The sequence below is a fragment of the Balaenoptera physalus genome, assembly GCF_965194825.1.
Source record: "Balaenoptera physalus genome assembly, chromosome: 3".
NCBI lineage: Eukaryota > Metazoa > Chordata > Mammalia > Artiodactyla > Balaenopteridae > Balaenoptera > Balaenoptera physalus.
The window spans coordinates 11,569,853-11,583,884 of NC_138890.1; the positions used below are offsets into that span (position 1 = coordinate 11,569,853).

At 41.1% G+C, this 14,032-nt stretch overlaps 1 protein-coding gene across 4 annotated transcripts in view; it reads right to left on the reverse strand.

Annotated features, from left to right (window-relative positions):
• Positions 1-14,032, reverse strand: part of CALR3 (calreticulin 3) — a 31,169-nt gene that overhangs the window by 9,652 nt on the left and 7,485 nt on the right. For all 4 annotated transcript variants that reach the window (XM_082456303.1, XM_082456302.1, XM_082456305.1 and 1 more), the window contains one exon: positions 4,451-4,545. In XM_082456303.1, coding sequence (XP_082312429.1) covers positions 4,451-4,545 — 95 coding nt within the window. The remainder of the gene's footprint in view (positions 1-4,450; positions 4,546-14,032) is intronic.

Consider the following 14,032-nt stretch of genomic DNA (forward strand, 5'->3'; position numbering starts at 1 on the left):
AACCACTGCCCCAGCATAAAGGCTCTGTCAGGAGGAGTCTCTCCCTGCTAAGAGCCAAATCAAAACGTCTTTTCAGTACCCCTCTGCTCTGCCACACCGTAGCCAATGACTCTGTCCCGGGACCAGTATTACAGTCTACTCTGTGTCCCCCCCAACCCTTGCAGCCCGCTGTGACAGCTGAGTGCACAATTCTCCAAATGCTTTCCCCCTGCTCTCTGCCTGCCTTTGTCTCCACTTGTCTTTCTTAATTTAGACTTTGGGCTTGCTGGCCCCATGGCTGGCACGCTCTGGGATTTGTCCACTGGCCCAGAGCCTCCTGAGGGATAACATCTACACCCACACATATGTAAACAGCTCCAAGCCAACATCTTTAATCCCAACCATCAGCCAAGTTTCAGACCCAAAGTTTCCAACAATTTATTCGACACCTCTACCTTGATGTCTGCCTGGATTTCACAACCAACTGTTCTAAACATGACCCCTGAGTCTGCCCTGACCCCTTTCTTGGCCTTTATTTCCCCTCCTGTTTAACAGCAACGCCACTGAGAGTCATCATCCACACCCTCAGCACCCAGATTCCAAACATCACCAAGTCCTCTGGATCCTACACCTGAATCATCTGTCAAAACGCTCCCGTGTTCTGCATCCCGCTGAAGCCTTGACCTAACAATCTCACCCATCTCCCTGCCTGTTGATCGCCAACCATTCCTCCCCAGAATATCCGAGGTCTCTTTTTTTTTGGCTGCATCGGGTCTTAGTTGCAGAGTGCGGGTTCTTCCTTGCCGCAGGCGGGCTTCTCTCTAGTTGTGGCATGCTGGTTTTCACTTCTCTAGTTGTGGCGCTCAGGCTCCAGGGTGCCTGGGCTCTGTAGTTTTGGCACGCAGGTTCTAGAGCGCATGGGCTCTGTAGTTTGCAGCACACAGGCTCTCTAGTTGAGGCTCGTGAGCTCAGTAGTTGTGGCATGCGGGCTTAGTTGCCCCGCAGCATGTGGGATCTTAGTTCCCTGACCAGGGATCGAACCCATGTCCCCTGCATTGGAAGGCAGATTCTTTACCACTGGACCACCAGGGAAGTTCCTTTTTTTTTGGTAGGTCTTTTTTCTTTCCTTCCTCTTTTGTTCTCTTCTCTTGTGGTTTGATGACCATCTTTAGTATTGTGCTTGGGTTGCTTTTTCTTTTTTGTGTGTGTATCTATTTCAGTTTGGGGGTTTGCTGTTCCCATGAGGTTTTGATATAGCAGTCTATACATGTACAAGGTTGTTTTAAGTTTCTAGTCTCTTTCCCGCCTAGAGGAGTTCCTTTAGCATTTGTTGCAAAGCTGGTCTGGTGGTGCTGAATTCTCTTAGCTTTTGCTTGTCTGTGAAGCTTTTGATTTCTCCGTCAAATCTGAATGAGAGCCTTGCTGGGTAGAGTATTCCTGGTTGTAGGTTCTTCCCTTTCATCACTTTAAATATATCGTGCCACTCCCTTCTGGCTTGCAGAGTTTCTGCTGAGAAATCAGCTGTTAACCTTATGGGAGTTCCCTGGTATGTTATTTGTCGTTTTTCCCTTGTTACTTTTAATAATTTTTCTCTGTCTTTAATTTTTGTCAATTTGATTACTATGTGTCTCGGTGTATTTCTCCTTGGGTTTATCCTGCCTGGGACACTCCACACTTCCTGGACTTGGGTGGCTATTTCCTTTCCCAGGTTAGGGAAGTTTTCGACTATAATCTTTTCAAATATTTTCTCAGGTCCTTTCTCTCTCTCTTCTCCTTCTGGGACCCCTACAATGCGAATGTTGGTGCATTTAATGTTGTTCCAGAAGTCTCTTAGGCTGTCTTCATTTCTTTTCATTCTTTTTTCTTTATTCTGTTCTGCAGCAGTGATTTCCACCATTCTGTCTTCCAGGTCACTTATCCATTCTTCTCCCTCAGTTATTCTGCTATCAATTCCTTCTGGTGTATTTTTCATTTCAGTTATTGTATTGTTCATCTTTGTTTGTTCTTTAATTCTTCCAGTTCTTTGTTAATCATTTCTTGCATCTTCTCAATCCTTGCCTCCATTCTTTTTCCAAGGTCCTGGATCATCTTCACTATCATTATTCTGAATTCTTTTTCTGGAATTTAGTTGTTTTTCTGGGGTTTTATCTTGTTCCTTCATCTGGGACATAATCCTCTGCCTTTTCATTTTGTCTATCTTTCTGTGATTGTGGTTTTCGTTCTGCAGGCTGCAGGATTGTAGTTCTTCTTGCGTCTGCTGTCTGCCCTCTGGTGGTTGAGGCTATCTAAGAGGCTCGTGCAAGCTTCCTGATGGGAGGGACTGGTGATGGGTAGAGCCGGGTGTTGCTCTGGTGGGCAGATCTCAGTAAAACTTTAATCCGCTTGTCTGCTGATGGGTGGGGCTGTGTTCCCTCGCTGTTGGTTGTTTAACCTGAGGCGACCCAGCACTGGAGCCTATAGGCTCTTTGGTGGGGCTAATGGAGGACTCCGGGAGGGCTCACGCCAGTGAGTACTTCCCATAAGTTCTGCTGCCAGTGTCCTTGTCCCCACGGTGAGCCACAGCCACCCACCCCCACCTCTGCAGAAGACCCATCAACACTAGCAGGTAGGTCTGGTTCAGTCTCCTATGGGGTCACTGCTCCTTCCCCTGGGTCCTGGTGCACACAAGACTTTGTGTGTGCCCTCTAAGAGTGGAGTCTCTGTTTCCCCCAGTCCTGTTAAAGTCCTGCAATCAAATCCCGCTAGTTTTCAAAGTCCGATTCTCTGGGGATTCCTCCTCCTGTTGCCAGACCCCCAGGTTGGGAAGCCTGATGTGGGGCTCAGAACCTTCACTCCAGTGGGTGGACTTCTGTGGTATAATTGTTCTCCAGTTTGTGAGTTGCCCACCCGGCAGTTAGGGGATTTGATTTTATTGTGATTGCACCCCTCCTACCATCTCATTGTGGCTTCTCCTTTGTCTTTGGATGTGGGGTATCTTTTTTGGTGAGTTCCAGTGTCTTCCTGTCGATGATTGTTCAGCAGTTAGTTGTGATGCCAGTGTTCTCACAAGACGGAGTGAGCGCACGTCCTTCTACTCCGCTATCTTGAACCAATCTCCCAAGGTATTTTTTTTAACAATGCAGGCCAGACCTCCTCCTTGAAAACCCTTGAGGGCTGACCACTGCATTTCTTTTACAGCATTGCAGAGTGAATCGGAGCCCCGTGAAGATAAACTTGCACCTCACCGAGGAGTCCGTAATGCTGACTAGTTGCTATGATCCAAGGCTCCAAGGCTCCTTCAGCAGACTTGTCTCTTATTTTTCTAACAGGCTGCAGAAATACCAATACCTGTCTGAGGGAGTTGTCGGCCTGCCGGCGCCACTCAGGGCCCCGTAGGCTTGCTGCCCCCAGGTGACCGAGCTCTGGCCTCCCAGGCACAGTCCAGGCCAGACCTCACAGCCTCCATCTGGTAGTGTCATCCCCTTTCTCTCCTGCACGCCTGAGCTGCAACTGAACAAAGGCTCGGGAATCATATCATGAAGACTGGTCCTCTGGTCCAACACTAAGGTGGAGGAGGAAGACCTGGATTTTAAGCTCCCCTCCACCCTCAAGGGAGGGGTGTCAGGCCTCTGAGTACATGGGGGACCTGCTGATCCTTTAGAACCATCAAGTCAGCAGGCAGGACCCGGCGAGAAACCATGCTGCCAACAGAGACTCACTGGGGCTTTGTGAGGATGCCGAGCGCCCCCTGCTCAGGTCGAGACTGAGTAAAGGACGGTTATGGATGCTTCCGCTCCTTGCTGTCAGTGATCTCGAAATACACTGGCCTCCTGCCCAGATTCACAGAGGCTCTGGGCGCTGGGGATGCCTCAGGGGACAGGCCCCTGCTTCCTGGTGCGTACCTTCAAAGTGTGGGGGGATGAGCTTTGGGGAGTGTACTTCCCCTTCACAGGCCCACACACCAGGGACTTAATGCAAGCTGCCTCTTTAGAGAAGCCCCGGTAGGGCCATTGAGTTATAAACAGGCCCTAAGACCTAAAATGTCATTTTCACAGGATCCCCTGGGTAAAAATGTAAAGCGTGTATGCATTCATTTTAGAAATATTCCCATTTTAAATTGTTTTGGTATTTTGAAGATTAATTTCACCAGAATTTTTTTTTCACCCTGAATATTTCACTCCTTAATGATGATGGGTAGAGCTGAAATGTGACCATCCTGTTGTAACCCTTATGGGGCACTTTATAAATCAATGTCATGGCTCACAGTGAGAAGTGTACCCTCCTGGTGGGTAAAAACTCTGGAAACCAAACCAGTCAAAGTGGTGGACAAGTGTCTCTAACAGGCCTGCTAAACTGGAAAGCAGGGACAGGACAGACAAGGCCCATCCATAGTTCACTTAAATATTTTAAGGTCAAAACTATTTTCTATAAACTTACGTTATTATCTGGCAAGATTTAACATGATCACTGATTTGAATATGAAAGAATTTACCTTACACCTGATTGATTTCTTGTTTGAGTGATACTGATTCTTGAAATGTAAAATAACATGAACTTTCTTGACATCAAATCCACAAATATCAGGTCCTACAAAAAAAATATTAACTGCTCTCAATTTCCTTCTGTCATGCATCACCACAGGATATCCCCAACCATTCCCCTGAAATAATATACAAGGCACAGGAAGCTTACATGTCTGGGAATAATCAGATGTTCTTGTGGAGATATTTAAATGGATGGTGACACTCAGTTCAGGTCACGGTCACTGCAGCCACTTTTTTATTTATTTATTTATTTATTTATTTATTTATTTATGGCTGTGTTGGATCTTCATTTCTGTGCGAGGGCTTTTTCTCTAGTTGCGGCAAGTGGGGGCCACTCTTCATTGCGGTGCGCGGGCCTCTTATATTATCGCGGCCTCTCTTGTTGCGGAGCACAGACTCCAGAAGCGCAGGCTCAGTAATTGTGGCTCACGGGCCTAGTCGCTCCGTGGCATGTGGGATCTTCCCAGACCAGGGCTCGAACCCGTGTCCCCTGCATTGGCAGGCAGATTCTCAACCACTGCGCCACCAGGGAAGCCCCACTGCAGCCACTTTTGATTGGAGTGTAAGCCAGAACGTGAGGAAGAGAAGGAAGGTCTAACAACAGTCTAGTAAGCGTCCCCCCACGTGCTGTCTGAGCCTCAGGCCCTCACTCTGAAGCTCTGACCAAGGCTCCTGTACCCATAGGAGGGCTTCAGAGCTGGACTGACTGGCTCTGATGCCAGTTCTCCTTCCCTGTTGAGATATATTTGCAACTAACATATTCACCTCCCATGCCTCACTGTCCTGGTCTGTAAAATGGGGGTGTTAATCTTGACTTCACAAAGCTATTTTGCCAATTCAAGGGGCTAATGTATGTGAAGCTTTTAGTATTGCAATGCTCAGTATTCGTTGTTATTATTGCTATGCTCCAAGACAACACACATACGTATATATATATATATTCTTAAAGATAACACCACATCGTAAGCCAAAAAGAGGTTACCATCAGTACGTAGGTTCCGATGAACTGAGAAATCTATAAAGAGTTCTAGTCAAAGTTAATGATTTTTGCTTTTGACAAAATTCAACACCCATTTATGATAAAAACCCTCCAGAAAGTAGGCATAGAGGGAACTTACCTCAACATAATAGGGGCCATATATGACAAACCCACAGTCAACATCGTTCTCAATGGTGAAAAACTGAAACCATTTCCTATAAGATCAGGAACACGACAAGGTTGTCCACTCTCACCACTATTATTCAACATAGTTTTGGAAGTTTTAGCCACAGCAATCAGAGAAGAAAAAGAAATAAAAGGAATCCAAATCAGAAAAGAAGAAGTAAAGCTGTCACGGTTTGCAGATGACATGATACTTTACATAGAGAATCCTAAAGATGCTACCAGAAAACTACTAGAGCTAATCAATGAATTTGGTAAAGTAGCAGGATACAAAATTAATGCACAGAAATCTCTTGCATTCCTATACACTAATGATGAAAAATCTGAAAGAGAAATTAAGGAAACACTCCCATTTACCATTGCAACAAAAAGAATAAAATACCTAGGAATAAACCTACCTAAGGAGAAAAAAGTCCTGTATGCAGAAAACTATAAGACACTGATGAAAGAAATTAAAGATGATACAAACAGATGGAGAGATATACCATGTTCTTGGATTGGAAGACTCAACATTGTGAAAATGACTGTACTACCCAAAGCAATCTACAGATTCAGTGCAATCCCTATCAAACTACCAATGGCATTTTTCACAGAACTAGAACAAAAAAATTCACAATTTGTATGGAAACACAAAAGACCCCGAATAGCCAAAGCAATCTTGAGAAAGAAAAACAGAGCTGAGGAATCAGGCTCCTGGACTTCAGACAATACTACAAAGCTACAGTCATCAAGACAGTATGGTACTGGCACAAAAACAGAAATATAGATCAATGGAACAGGATAGAAAGCCCATCCCAGAGATAAACTCACATACATATGGTCACCTTATTTTTGATAAAGGAGGCAAGAATATACAATGGAGAAAAGACAGCCTCTTCAATAAGTGGTGCTGGGAAAACTGGACAGCTACACATAAAAGAATGAAATTAGAACACTTCCTAACACCATACACAAAAATAAACTCAAAATGGATTAAAGACCTAAATGTTAGGCCAGACACTATAAAACTCTTAGAGGAAAACATAGGCAGAACACTCTGTGACATAAATCAGAGCAAGATCCTTTTTGACCCACCTCCTAGAGAAATGGAAATAAAAACAAAAATAAACAAATGGGACCTAATTAAACTTAAAAGCTTTTGCACAGCAAAGGAAACCATAACCAAGATGAAAAGACAACCCTCAGAATGGGAGAAAATATTTGCAAATGAAGCAACTGACAAAGGATTAATCTCCAAATTTTACAAACAGCTCATGCAGCTCAATATCAGAAAAACAAACAACCCAATCCAAAAATAGGCAGAAGACCTAAATACACATTTCTCCAAAGAAGATATACAGATTGCCAACAAACACATGAAAGGATGTTCAACATCACTAATCATTAGAGAAATGCAAATCAAAACTACAATGAGTTATTACCTCACACCAGTCAGAATGGCCATCATCAAAAAATCTACAAACAATAAATGCTGGAGAGGGTGTGGAGAAAAGGGAACACTCTTGCACTGTTGGTGGGAATGTAAATTGATACAGGCACTGTGGAGAACAGTATGGAGGTTCCTTAATAAACTAAAAATAGAACTACCATACAACCTAGCAATCCCACTACTGGGCATATACCCTGAGAAAACCATAATTCAAAAAAAGTCATGTACCACAATGTTCATTGAAGCTCTATTTACAATAGCCAGGATATGAAAGCAACCTAAGTGTCCATCGACAGATGAATGGATAAAGGAGATGTGGCACATATATACAATGGAATATTACTCAGCCATAAAAAGAAACGAAATTGAGTTATTTGTAGTGAGGTGGATGGACCTAGAGTCTGTCATACAGAGTGAAGTAAGTCAGAAAGAGAAAAAAGAATACCGTATGCTAACACATATATACGGCATTTAAAAAAAAAAAAAAAAAGTTCTGAAGAACCTAGGGGCAGGACAGGAATAAAGTCACAGATGTAGAAAATGGACTTGAGAACACAGGGAGGAGGAAGGGTAAGCTGGGAAGAAGTGAGAGAGTGGCATGGACTTATATATACTACCAAATGTAAAATAGATAGCTAGTGGGAAGCAGCTGCATAGCACAGGGAGATCAGTTCGGTGCTTTGTGACCTCCTAGAGGGGTGGGATAGGGAGGATGGGAGGGAGATGCAAGAGGGAGAAGATATGGGGATATATGTATATGTATAGCTGATTCACTTTGTTATAAAGCAGTAAGTAACACACCATTGTAAAGCAATTATACCCCAACAAAGATATTAAAAAAAAAAGTTAATGATTTTTAAGTTGGCACATAAGTTTCAGTCACTAGGGAAATGGAATGCTGTAGGACACTGTATTCCCTGCTCAGAGACAAAGAAGTTCTGAATATTCTAAGCAAGGTTTACAGGAGAGATCTGGAAAATCTGTCAAACCTTCCGAGACTGTTTGGAATTACCCTGCTGCGGTTTCATTGACTTTAAGCCATAGGAATGTACTAAAGTATCTGCGTGTCTTTCTGTCTCAGACGGAATTCCACCACATCCACTGACCCAGGCCTGCACCCACCCCTGTGAACAAACCCTGTGTAAACACAAGCAGATGACTGTGACTTCTTCTAGAACTTGCAGTGATGAACCTCCAGATTAAATAATAGAAGTCTAGGCTTCACATAATTACTTAAAGAATATTATCAATTTGCCAGAGTAGATGCGACATTTTACTTGGAAATAGCATCTACGGAACCGACAAAAAACACCACATCTATCTCCCAGTTGAGTTCCCGGAGGACGCGTGGTTTATGTAATTTTCTTTTTTGTCATTGCTGGAAAACATTCCAGTTCAATTTTTTAAAACAAAAGCTATGTAAACTATTTGTATGAAAGTCTATTATCTCAGGATTGAAACATGAAATTTATTTTTCCTTCGGAATTGGTCAGAATTTTCCTCTCTATTCCTAAGCACCTACATACTTTTACTATTAAATTCAGCTTCATAATGTGCCCAGATCTGACCAGAAAAATCTGGACATTTTCCATTAACAGCAATCATAAAATAGTTATGCAGTAATGGATTTTTGTGAAGAATGGGGTAGGCAGATGGGCTCTGCAATTGGGCTGACCTGACTTTGGGCAAGTATTTTAATCTTTCTGAGCCTCAGTTTCCTTATTTGCAAAATGGGGGCTGTGTTACCCATTTCCTAGGGTTTTACACATAATCTAAGATTGCATGGGTAAGGCCCCTGGCAAGGGCCCAATAAAACATATTTCTCTCTTTCTCTTCAACACCAGCAAGCTGCTCTCAAACCAAAGGCTAGAGCTAAGAAATCACAGGAAGTGTTTTAATAGTGACACAATGGGTTTGGGTAAAATGTAACTGATTTTGAGTTAAAAGCAAAATAATGCAGAAAATTTATAAATATATATATATATATATATATTTTACTCCAACATATGCTGCTTTGCAATTTAAATGTAGCAGACATGTTGTGTATATTTAAAAGTACTATTTTGGTGGATATTTGTGGTTATTTTATTTATTAAATCTAACTAAATCAAATACTTGTGAAATCACCTCTAATTCAGTAGGTATTATTTTTTTGTCAGATATCTCTGCCATCCTGTTTTAAGAGAATAATAACAATAACCAAAACCGAGACATTTAAATTTATTTTTTAATCTAATAAAGACCTTTTCCATTCCAGATTTAAAATTCAAGAGTAAATGTGAGGGACTTCCCTGGCTGCGCAGTGGTTAGGAATCCGCCTGCCAGTGCAGGGGACACAGGTTTGAACCCTGGTCCGGGAGGATCCCACATGCCGCGGAGCAACTAAGCCTGTGCACCACAACTACTGAGCCTGTCCTCTAGAGCCCGAGCCACAACTACTGAGCCCACATGCGGCAACTACTGAAGCCCACGGGCCTAGAGCCCATGCTCCGCAACAAGAGAAGCCACCGCAATGAGAAGCCTGCGCACCGCAACGAAGAGTAGCCCTCGTTCGCTGCAACTAGAGAAAGCCCGCACACAGCAATGAAGACCCAATACAGCCATAAATAAATAAATAAATAAATAAATAAATAAATAAATAAATAAATAAATATTTTTAAAAAGAGTAAATGTGAGGCGTGGCAGGTAGAGAGAGCTCTGGGCAGGGAGTTGGGGACTGCGCACTCTGTGGAAACTTTGGATCAATCTAATGCTGTGTCCTTGGAGAAGTTGCCTCACTCTCCAAAATGACAGAGCAGAATTAGATCTAAATCTAATAAGTAATCTAATATCTAATAAAATAATATTCTTTTTACTTCTACAATAACACCAAGACCAGCTGTATATATAAATATAAGGACAGCATAACTAGGTGTCTCAAGCCTGATCCTGATCACGAAAAAACTTAAAATAAGCATGGGAAAACGTCACACGAGAGAAAATAATTTTAAAGAATAAGTCCCCAAATCTGGATTATGGATGGATATTTTAAAAATACATTTTCATCCTTAAAGCTTTTTTTTTCCACCTTTTTTTTATTGTGGCAAAATACATACAACACAAAATTTACCATCTTAGCCATTTTTAGTGTACAGTTCAGTGGTATTAAACACATTCACATTGTTAGGCAACCATCACCACCATCAATCCCCATAACACTTTTCATCTTGTAAAACTGAAACTCTATATCCATTAAGCAATAACTCTCCATCTTCCTTTCTCCCCAGCCCCTGGCAACCACCATTCTACTTTCTACCTCTATGATTTTGACTACTCTAAGTACCTTCCACCAAAGGGGAAATCACAGGCTCGGAGGGGCAGGTACTTAGAGAATCCATCTTCCTGAGTCACCTCTCAGCAAACCCTACTTTCAAGTCCCTGGATATCCTGTCTCACTTCAGCTTTAGTGTGAACAGGATGTGTAAGACATGGGGACACTGAAATGGGAGGGCAGGAAAGTGCCACCAAAATTGTGCCCCAGTGCGGCTCACCGAATGACCCGCCGACACCAAGGCTATCCTGGGGAGTTGGTTGCGGCCTGAACGTGGTTCTGGCAAAGAAAGAGGCGAGATGGGCTTTTAGGCTGTGACAGCATTAAAAATCATCAGCCATGGAGTTCCTTTGTCATGCAATTCCCAAACCCTTTTAATTTATTGAGGCAAAATTCACATCACATAAAATCAACCATTTTATTTATTTATTTTCTTTCTTTCTTTCTCTCTCTTTTTTTGGTTACACCGCACAGCTTGCGGGATCTTAGTTCCTCGACCAGGGATGGAAACTGGACCCTTGGTAGTGAAAGCGCAGAGTCCTAACCACTGGACCACCAGGGAATTACCTCTTTAAAAAAAAAATTAAAAAAAATATATATATATAGTTTAATTTTTATTTTATATTGGAGTATAGTTGATTTACAATGTTGTGTTAGTTTCAGGTGTACAGCAAAGTGATTCAGTTATACATATACATGTATCTACTCTTTTTCAGATTCTTTTCCCATATAGATTATTACAGAGTATTGAGTAGAGCTCCCTGTGCTATACAGTACGTCCTTGTTGATTATCTAAAAATCAACCATTTTATTTATTTAGAATTATTTATTTATTTATTTATTTTAGGCTGTGTTGGGTCTTCATTGCAGTGCGCTGGCTTTCTCTAGTTCTGGCGAGTAGGGGCTACTCTTCATTGTGGTGCGCAGGCTTCTCACTGCGGTGGCTTCTCTTGTTGCAGAACACAGGCTCTAGGCGTGCAATCTTCAGTAGCTGTGGCACACGGGCTCAGTAATTGTGGCTTGCAGGCTCTAGAACACAGGCTCAGTAGTTGTGGTGCATGGGCTTAGTTGCTCTGCAGCATGTGGGATCTTCCCGGACCAGGGATCAATCCCGTGTCCCCTGCATTGGCAGGCGGATTCCCAACCACTGTACCACCAGGGAAGTCCCAGTCATTGGAATTTTGATAGGAATTGGATTGAATTGCTTTGGAACTTGTAGATTGCTTTGGGTAGTATTGACATTTTAACAATATTAAGTCTTCCAATCCACAAACATGGGATGTGTTCCCATTTATTTATGTCTTAACTTCTTCCAGCAATAGTGTGTAGTTTTCATTAGACAAGTCTCTCACTTCCTTGGTTAAGATGATTACTAAGTATTTTACTCCTTTGGATGCCACTGTAAATGACACTGTTTTTGTAATTTCCCTTTCAGATTATTCATTGTTTATAGGAATGCAACTGTTTTTGGTTTTGTTTTTTAACATGTTGACTTTGTATCCTGCTACTTTGCTGAATTCATTCATTAGTTCTAATAGGGTTTTTCTGTGCAAGCTTTAGGGCTTTCTACATATCATATCATCTGCAAACAGATAATTTTACTTCTTATTTTCCAATTTCTTTTCTTTTTCTTGCCTAATTGCTCTGGCTAAAACTTCCAGTACTATGTTGAATAGAAGTGGGAAAACAGGCATCCTTGCCTTGTTCCAGATCTTAGAGGAAACACTTTGAGTTCTTCTGAGTATGTTCACTGTGGGGTTTTCATATATGCCTTTTATTACATTGAATTAATTTCCTATTATTCTTAGTTTGTTGAGTGTTTTTATCATGAAAAGGTGTTGAATTTTGTCAAATGCTTTTTCTGCATCAAATGTGATGATCATTTTTTCCCCTTCATTCTGTTGATGTGGCATATTACATTGATTTTCATATGTCAAACCATACTTGCATCCCAGGAATAAATGCCACTTGGTCATGTTGTATAATTCTTTTAATATGTTGCTGAATTCTGTTTAGTAGTATATTGTTGAGGATTTGCATCAGTGTTTTCTTGTAGTGTCTTTGGTTTTGGTATTAGGGTAATGTTGGCATCATAGAATGAGTTAGGAAGTGTTCCCTCTTCTTCAATTTTTTGGAAAAGTTTGAGAAGGACTGGTATTCTTTCAATGTTTGGTAGAATTCACCAGTGAAACCATCAGATTCAGAGCCAGCCTTCCTTCCTTCCTTTCCCTTCCAGTTTTATTGAAATATAATTGCCATACAGAACTGTATAAGCCTAATATACACAACATAATGATTTGACTTACATATACCATGAAATGATGACCACAATAAATTTAGTGAACATCCATCATCTCATATAGGTACAGAACAAAAAAAAAAGTATTTTTTCCTTGTGATGAGAACTCTTAGGATTTACTCTATCAACAACTTTCATATATAACATACAGCAGTGTTAAGAATATTAATCATACTGTACATTACAACCCTAGTATTTATTTGTCTTATAACTGGAAGTTTGTACCTTTTGACCACCTTCATCCCATTCCCCCTCCTCCACGCCCACCTCTGGTAACCACAAATCTGATCTCCTTTTCTATGAGTTTGCTTGTGCAATATAATTGTCCTACAACATTATGTTAGTTCCTGGTGCAGAAAATAGTGATTCAGTATTTTTATACATTACAAAATGGTCACCATGATAAGTCTAATTACTTTGTTACCATACAAAGAAATTACATTATTATATATGACTATATTCCCCATGCTGTGCATTTCATCCCTGTGGCTCACTTATTGTGCAACTGGAAATTTGTACCTCTTAATCTCCATCGCCTATTTTACTCATCCCTTCACCCTCCTCCCCTCTGGCAACCACCTGTTCTCTACATTTATGACTCTCTATTTTGTTATATTTGTTCATTTGCTTTGGTTTTTAGATTCCACATATAAGTGAAATCATATAGTATTGTCTTTCTCTGACTTATTTCACTTAGCATAAAACCCTCTAAGTCCATCTGTGTTGTCACAAATAGAAAGATTTCATTCTTTTTTATGACTGAGTAATATTCCATTGTATATATACATCTTCTTTATCCACTCATTTATTGATGGGCACTTATATTCCTTCCATATCTTGGCTAATGGAAATAATGCTGCAATGAACATAGGGGAGCATATATCTTCTAAAATTAGTGTTTTTGTTTTTTTGGAAAAATACCCAGTGTGGAATTGTTGGATCATATGTTAGGTCTATTTTTAATTTTTTTTAATGAACCTCCATCCATTTTCTATAGTGGCTGCACCAATTTAAATTCCCACCAAAAGAGCACAAGAGTTCCCTTTTCTCCACACCCTCACTAACACTTGTTATTTGTTGTCTTTTTGATAATAGCCATTCTGACAGGTGTGAGGTGATATCTCATTGTGGTTTTGATTTGCATTTCTCTGATGATTAGTGATGTTGAGCATCTTTCATGTGTCTTTTGGCCATCTGTATGTCTTCTTTGGAAAAATGTCAATTCAGGTCCTCTGCCCATTTTTTAATTGGGGTTTGTTTTTTTTTTGATGTTGAGTTCTATGAATTCTATGTTTATTTTGGATATTAACTCTTTATCGAATCTATCATT